Source organism: Taeniopygia guttata, chromosome 4 (genome assembly GCF_048771995.1).
Source record: "Taeniopygia guttata chromosome 4, bTaeGut7.mat, whole genome shotgun sequence".
Lineage (NCBI taxonomy): Eukaryota > Metazoa > Chordata > Aves > Passeriformes > Estrildidae > Taeniopygia > Taeniopygia guttata.
Window position 1 is genome coordinate 35,954,356 of NC_133028.1, and position 8,615 is coordinate 35,962,970.

At 38.1% G+C, this 8,615-nt stretch overlaps 1 protein-coding gene across 1 annotated transcript; it reads left to right on the forward strand.

Annotated features, from left to right (window-relative positions):
- The first annotated feature begins 876 nt into the window (after nt 1-876).
- SCRG1 (stimulator of chondrogenesis 1) lies at nt 877-8,615 on the forward strand. The gene is made up of 3 exons (XM_002188131.7): nt 877-1,032; nt 5,494-5,756; nt 7,293-8,615. Exons 2-3 carry the CDS (start codon nt 5,521-5,523, stop codon nt 7,345-7,347), a joined length of 291 nt encoding a protein of 96 aa, XP_002188167.4. The 5' UTR covers nt 877-1,032; nt 5,494-5,520; the 3' UTR covers nt 7,348-8,615.

An 8,615-nucleotide genomic window follows, 5' to 3' on the forward strand; every position in this document is an offset into this window, starting at 1 on the left:
TGAACAAGCACCAAGGCATCAAATTGTAAATTGAACCAGCTGAGCCAGGGCACCTTTTTGTACTCCTAACAAACCTCTCTTCTGGAAGCAGCCCTATAGACATAGAAAACTAAACTCTTGAAACAGAACACCAGAATCAAAACAACACACACAAGAAAAATGTAAGAATTACAGCTCAACATTCATCGTTGTCTATTCTCATTGCAAAATAGATCCAGGACGGCTGCAGTAGAAGAGACAAATTGCAAGAGAAATATGAGGACACATGCTTCACCCTAAAGACTATTTTCTCATTAGGACATAATATTTCAATTCCATTTACGATCCTTCATGTTTTTATGGCACCAGATTGTTTGATTAATCTGGAATTAGTCTAAAATAACTTCCTCTGAAATACTCTTCAATTTAATGTTTTACCTCTTGATTAAACACTGTTCAGTAAAGAACTTGATACATGGCATCATTGAGCATGCTGTACTAGAAATCTGGTTAAAATAATTAAGGAGGTTTTTTTATTATGTCAGTTTCAGAAAACTTGAAAGGATCCCAAAGTCAAAAATTTAAAGTACTACACGAGATTGTTGAGTTGGCCTGCTCTTGTCCACCAAATGCAAAATGAAGCACCTGTATAGAAATCATGTTTTTCTGGCTGTGCAACCCCAGAAAACTTTTCCTTCACATTTCCCCTCTTGTTCTGGATGTTATGCTTTGCTCTTTGAGGAGACACCTTTGCATCAGATCCTGGATGGACTAATTGTTTCCTGCTGGAAGGGATATGTTAAATTTATGCCCCAAGACTAGGCTGGCAGTGAGCAAAGAGGAGGCTCCTGAAGCCCACCCTCTGACCCACTGCTGGAGAACAGCACAGATCACTCACAGGCAGAAGTCAGGACAAACAAAGGGCTGTTTGTACAGCATCTCCCATCAGCCCTCCCTCCCTCTGCTCATCCCCGCTAGCTCTGGCTCTCTCTGGGTACGTCTAAAAAGATACAGCTGCCAAGAAAGTGGAAGGGAGTGAACGAGGGGATAAAGGTACGTTTTGCTCCTGAAATTATCCTTGTCTACCTGTTCCTTCTAATTACATAGTACAGAATTAGAAATACATATGGGAACATGCAGAAGAAGATTGGGAGAAGCTGTTATATTGCAGGCAAGAGGTAGCATTCAAGAGAGTTGCATGGCTGGGATCCAGATCAAAATAATTCTTTTACTATCTTGCTTTTCTTTGAAGTTGGGTATTACATATGAACAGCTGAAGTCACTAAATATACTATATTGCCTTCCAGTGCTCAATATAATATGGAGAGAGGTGTCTTCCCAATGAATTGCTGTCTTAAAGAAAACTAATTGGGGTTTCATGAGAACTCAGTTTCTGGAAAGAATCATGGTATTGATGACAATTACAAAGCAGTAATTCACAGAATTTGTCCTCACTGGAATAGCTACTGTCCTTACAGTGCACCAACTGTTCAAGCAAAATAGATTTAACAATTTTTTTAAATGGAAAAAAAATTCTTCAAAATATTATCAGTTATGCAGTTCTCGTGCAATGATTTTTTAGTAATGTAGTAAAAAAAAAGCTATCAAGCATTGACACACTTAAATGCTAAATACTCAGCATCTTACAGGTGTTTGTGAAAGGCAAACTTTACAAATAAATTAACACTAAAATATATTTAATTTTGAATAAGGGAAACAATTTTAATATATATATTCTTTTTAAGTACAACTTGTTAACCTGGCACATGCCACTGGACAAACTGGAAAAGAACACACACCAAAAGTGTACCACTTAATGTATTTCTTGTTTTCAACATTAGGCAACTAGAAATACAGCCTACTTAAGGGGAAAAGAAGGATATATTTAAAGAAGGATTAGTATTTTTAATGGCTGATAGACCAACCTAAAAATATTTCTATTTCCCCAGCCATGCAGGATCTCTAGAAGTGCTGGAATACACATTTTGTGCCATTTCTCAGTTTTCTCTGTTTCTGATACCTGATCTCCTACTGATACTGTGTGACCTTTAAAGGACATCACTTCTCATGAGCTATCACCCTGCTGTTCTTGGACAAGGAGGCTGAGACCTGGGGTTTTCTCTTCAGTCTGATTACCTTTGCATCTAGCGGATCTGAAGACTAGATGGTGCCAAATTGCCTGCCAAGATAATTCAAACACTCTCAGCTGAACAAGCAGAGACAGCACTAATTCCTAACCCATTATGCATATTCCCAATCTAACAATTTTCCTTTACGAAAAGCTCCAAACTATTTCAAAACACTTGTATTCCCAGGTGTACTTGGTGTTAAACCTTACTTACCCCACGTCAAAATAATAAAAATAATTAACTGAAAAGAACTTATGCAAATGCAAGGAGCTAATTTTCACTATTTTTAGATGGCTTTACTCCTTCTAGAATTTGAAATGATAAAATCTTGATAGAGCAAGCTGGTCAGGCTTAGCATGCCTGGCATTGCTATCTTTTCAGAAGGCTTTATAAAATAAAGAACTGTCAGAGGATGCTTGCTGGCAATGAATGAGTCTTTGAGCCACATTAGCGATTGGATTTGTTCATTGCATTTTCTGACTTGTTTTATGAGAAAAGCTTATCTTCTGTGCTATGCAACAGCAGACAATGCCTTTGACACTCATTTTGAAATAAACATGCACATACTAGCTCTGTTCTTTACCCAGGCAATCAGTGACACTCCAACACCTGTTCAACCGCACTCAGGAAAAAAGTTGCAGCAGTTTGTCAGACAGAGATGCTGCATCTGAAAGGTCTGCATCGATCCAGTGCAGAGAGCCGATGAAACACTTCAGCTCCTTGGCAATCTTTCAACTGCAAATAGGGACTGTTCTCCCCCAGGAAAGAAACACCCATTTGAGAAAGGTCTTTTGACAAAAAAGTTTCTGTTTGGTTATAATCTGGAAAAAAACCCAAACAACCCAGAGGAAATGTTTAAGCAGAAACAAAATTATAATTTTTTTTCCAAATAATAACAATGTTTATCATTGGTAAGATGCATAACTGGTCAGATGTGCTGCCTATCCATAGCTCTCCAGCATGCTGACTTTGGTAATATCGATTTTGGCACCCACCCATAGCAACCCTCCTGATGACACACTACAGCAATATCCTTTTATTTTTATTAAATGGCAAGTAGTGTGTCACCTTAAAAACTGTAGGTCATGATTTTTGAATCTAGCAATTTGACAGTGTATAGAGAATGCACTATTTTCAGGATGAATGTGCCTATTTTTCAGGAAGTGAATTCCTACAAATTTTGAGGAGGTAGGCAGCTGGCAACAGAGTCAAATGAGCATTTCGGTTGAACCCCAGGAAAGGAAAGATCACCTGAATTATTAGAAATTTAAAAAAAGTTCACAAGAGCAAGGTATCATGAATGCCTCATCATCAGTAGAAGAGCACAGAATAATCCAGTCACAGGAAACAAAGGTATAAACCCCCTACTTATTAATTTTCTCTTTCATGGAAATTTTCTTCCATTAAATACTTAAATAATTAAGCCCAACTTTGAACAGAAGATTAAACTGTACTCCCTGACACTGGCATTCATCTAGGTATATTATCAACAAATTTTTTCTCTTTAAGCATTAGACTTCTCTGAGCAGAACCCTCATAACTAAGTGTTTATACTCCTGCAAAATAAAACCATGAATATAATAATACAGATTCTACACTCAAGTCTAAAAAACACTAGGCAATGTTTATTTGAGTAGTAGTTTTGAGGTCTAAAACTAATAAAGACAATATGTTATTCAATACTGCACTCTGAGGTAATTAAAAATAGATCCCCAAGGCTCCATTACTAGTAGTTTATAGGAGTCTTCTACTTAAAAGTTCCCATACAAGTTCATGGAAACTAAAATGAATTATTCAATGAATTTTGCTTCGACAACAGAAGCCAAAAATGTACAGAAGAGCTTATTCTCACTTCACTCATGTTCTTTAATATATTGGCAACTTTTTGATATTTTATTTTGCGACTGATGTTCAAAAAAACCCAAGTTTAAATATAAAAATAAATAACTAAAAAGCTTTGAGATGTTGTATTTTATCCCTAATATGAATCTAAATTTCCAGATTTTCTTACATGGCATTTTATTCATTGGCTGAAGAAATGCAAGATAAGATAGCTATAGTGGTAGAGAAAACTACCTGAGAAAAATGACTAAAAATACTATATATTTAAAATGTTACTGTTTGTTTTTCAAGGGTAATGTCAAGATTTTTACAAAGTAATTCATATTATAGTCATATCTACAGCTGGCATATCTCATTTTTTTCCTTATCTAGATAATAGCTCTACCATCTTAACTTCACCTTTTATAGTCTTTCATTAGATATTGTCTTACATCTTGTTTTTTTTGGGTTAGCCCATTCTAATCTTCAGCCCCACAACAAAGACCAGGGCTGGCCCATAATGTCATGTCAGGGCATCAATTCCAGCGTGCCAACAAGATGAAGGACAGCAAAATCTTCCTTAAGTCTTACACGAGAAAAATAATGAGTATACAGGGACAGTGCTGGGCAGAGCTGGTCATTCTTTATTCTCATTTTCAGAGCCGAATTCCTATTTAAATTCAGTTAAGATAACAGATCCATTTTGTTTGAGCATGAGGAAAGGTAAAAAACCCACTCCCATAATACCAATAAAAACTCAGCTGAAACATTGTTCAAAAGCCTAATTTAAAAGTGAATGTAAGTTCAAGGAGCCAGACTGTGCAAAGTGGCACAGAACAGCAGAGCTCAACAATGGAAAGCCTAGTGGCCAGCAGGATTTTGCAAGGGATAATTTATCCCACCTTTTAAAAAGCCAGTTAAACCATAATGACTTCCAGGAGCAAGACTCAACTAAGCAGTCTGCAGTACTGGAAAAACCCAAGAAAGAAGATTCTCCCTAATGCTGTATCATCCCAGAGCCCAGGACGTGGCAGCAGTGCAGACAGCTTCAGCTTCCTAGGCTGCTTAATGCCTCAGCTTCTCACACAGCCCATGACATGGGATTCAATCAGCAAGCAGTTTTCCCACAACTTTGATGGGGAAGGATACGATATATTTTATGTGAGTGTCTCTTGTTTTGACAGGCAAAGTAGCCAGGGAGGCAAGGACACACACACCCAGACATTTCCCCCTGGTTTTGCAGCAATCAATACAATCACTTACATCACCAAAAAAGCACGGCCAGCTCAAAGCAATTTTCTCAAGGTGAGAGGCCAAAGAAACAACAAAATTGCCAGCATCAGAAGCCTCAATTCTCAATGAAAGGATTCCCAAGGTTGTACAGAAAGTAATGAATATCACTATTGCTGCAATATTATTTACCTCCTGGGAGAAAACACTCTCCAGCACTCAGGCTCAAATGACCAAAACTTCAGAGGAAAGAAAAATGCAAGGCAGAAAGCAAATCAGGGAAAGAGCTTTGTTCAGCAGCAATACCTGTGTCATGTACCTCGTTTCTCTTTAGCACCCTGCTGTGGGAAGCTTGGCAGAAATGAAGATGGTCTCTGTGCTGCTGCTGCTGAGCACCCTCCTGGGTACCCCCGCGGCACCTTCCCAGCGCCCTTCTTGTTACAAGAGGGCCCTCCAGGACCACAGCTGTCACACCATCCCCGAAGGCAAGGAGAACCTCCGACACGTTGATGATGGTCTGCAAGATCACTTTTGGGAAGGGAAGGGCTGTGAGGTGATCTGTTACTGCAACCTGAATGAATTGCTCTGCTGCCCAAAGTAAGATCACACTCATTTCACGTAAACTCGTACAGTTCTTCACAACTGCCCATTATATTTCCATCGTTTTGCAGTTTCCACACACAGAAAAAGCTATCATTTTAAAGCAATTCCTCACTTCAGATGGTTTGAAATTATATGAAGATATAGCAAATTTTCTGTTACCGTCAGTTTTGAAGATATTTTTTTCAGGGGCTCACATAGGACTTGCTTAGCATATTTTGTAAACCTCCCTGTACTATTAACAGGGACTTCAGCATTTGAATCACCCAACTTTTGACTCCTCTGTTTGATCCAAACTAAGAATAACTACATCAAACACTTATTCACAGCATTTTACTAAAAATTAAGAAGTTTTCAGGACCAGAAAAAAGCCCCATTTGATTTCTGTTCCATGGAAGAGAACTGTATTGCTATTCTAAAGTGCATACACGTAAGTCAGTTGAACAAGTAATTCTGTAAAAATAGCTGTTAAAGCAAAGGAGGGGCACAGGGATTCACACATACTTGTATAAGGCAAGGCAAAGATTGAGCCCAAGAACACCAACACCTCCCTGGTTTGCTCGCACTGCTGACAAAGATGAACAGTGAAGTTGTCATTGAGCATGGGGTTTTTGTTGTTGTACATAAAAAGAACAAAATTGAGTTAAATAAACACCATCAGCCCATACAGGTTTTAGGTAATAAAATGTATTAAGACGTATTATTTTGTTCAGCTTTTCAGAAATATCTTTTCTTCAGTGAATTTTGATTAGAAATACCAACTGTTCAAAACTACTAATACTTCAGAGGCACCAAAATGTGATGGTATTATATAGGCAAGCAAAAAATTATTTTTCATATGTGCTTCTTTTAACAGTCATTTCTCAAGTCCCGTAAAATCCAATAAAGGCAACTTTTCAGCATTCCTGTAGGGGACTGAAGTTGAACCAAGTGGGAAAGACTTCTAAAGCTAAAAATCCCACGTTCAAACTGAGAGCAGGATAGAAGTAAGATTTTAACCTTTCTCTTTCCCTAAAGCCAGATATGGTGTCCTCACCCTGAAGCACACTTTGGGTCTCTAGCTTCAACCTTTGAGCAGCACAGTAAAGCCTCTTCCTTTGATACCAATACAGAAGAAAATACTCCTTCCATCATCCTGAGGTACACAAGGCCTGCTTTGCACCTGTGCTCTCAGGACAAACAGCACTAAAACAGTATGTGTGCACATGCCAAAGTCCTTTATTTTGATAACATAACCTATTTGCTAAGTTTATTTTCTCAAAGTTAAAATACCAGGGTGGAGTTCTGCAACCCGGTTAGCCAGTGAAGGTTTGGTCAGGGCTGCCACAGCAGGCTAGCAGAGGTAGAAAATGCAGTATCTTCATCCAGATCTGCAGTTGCATTTGCATTGCTGGAAGGACATCCCACAAACACAGTAATCCCACATACATCATGATACATGCTAAAAAATATCCACAGCGGGAAATGCATGTCATATCAAAGCTCAGATAAACCAATGATCTAATTGCTTAAATGTGTGATCCTATCTTTCAGGGATATTTTCTTTGGACCAAAGATATCTTTTGTGATCCCCTGCAACAGTCAATGATTCAAGTCTGCAAGTGAAGATAACAGACATCATTCTACGATCATGTAATAATGTTTTCAAGGCTAAAACAAAACTACCACCGACAAAGAAAACTTCTTTTCGAATCACAAGCCACTGCCTCATTTTACACTGTAGAAATAATTTCCTTTCTGTACCTTTATGGAATATCAAATACATAAGTTTTCTTTTCAAATCTGGTAGCTGATCTAATTTCCATAAAGCCATTTTAGCCATTTCCATGGTTTAACAGACTGTACAAACTCTTAACGTATCCTAATATTGCATACCCCAGCAAAAAGCATAATTCTTCTTACTAAGCACAATATCCTTATTTAGTCTGGACAAAGAATCTTCAAGCCTAAGCCTTCATGTTGTTAGGAACATGACTCTGAGAGCAACTTATGGCAGTGCAGCTTCCCATTCTATTATTGCCATCACACTTTTAATGTCATGTTAAGCTGAAGGCACTCAGTCCCTAGCAATTCTGAAGCGAGGCTCCCATGTTCTGTTTCGGCATCTTAAATACATGCACATACAAAAGGCTTGTATTTCCATATTTGAAAGTATTTCACTGGAATAAAAAAAAAATAGTAAAGATTGACATTAATGCTACTAAAGCACACTTGGGTCTTATGTCTAACTGGTCACCTGCCTTGGCTATGTAATCTCTAAACCCTTAAATTGCTTAATCATAGCACTGAACATTTAATAACATTAGGACAACAGATATTTTATTCAAGCTCTGTTTGAAATACAGTTAGTTAAAATGCTGGCTTATTTAGGCTAGCCCTGTAAGGCAATAGCTACAGAAAACACGGAGATAATAATCCTAATATTTAAGAGGTATTGTGACCTATGAGATAGATACAAAGAGACATAAATTTTGGACCATCTCTCTGTTATCCAGCAATCTGTATTGGCAGGTGTTGAGAAGTGACCATATAATTTTAAGCAGAGTCAACTGAGCAAGCCAGGCTTACAGGCAGCAAGCCTGACTTGCTGCTTTACACATAAAAACTCTTTAGCTGTCAAGTCAGTCAAATGGAAAGCGTGCAGGACTGAAGGAACTGCGTGGTCTTCTATTCTCAAAAAATGCACTGTTCACCTAATGATTTTACACATTGGCCCAAACTGCTACCACCACTTTACCATGATTACTTCATGTGCCAGTATGAAATAGCACCATGGCTGTTCTTGTTGGTAAACAAGGGCTGGATACTGGATGAGCGGGTGATTATACACAGCCAGTAATAAACGTTTCAAGCAAA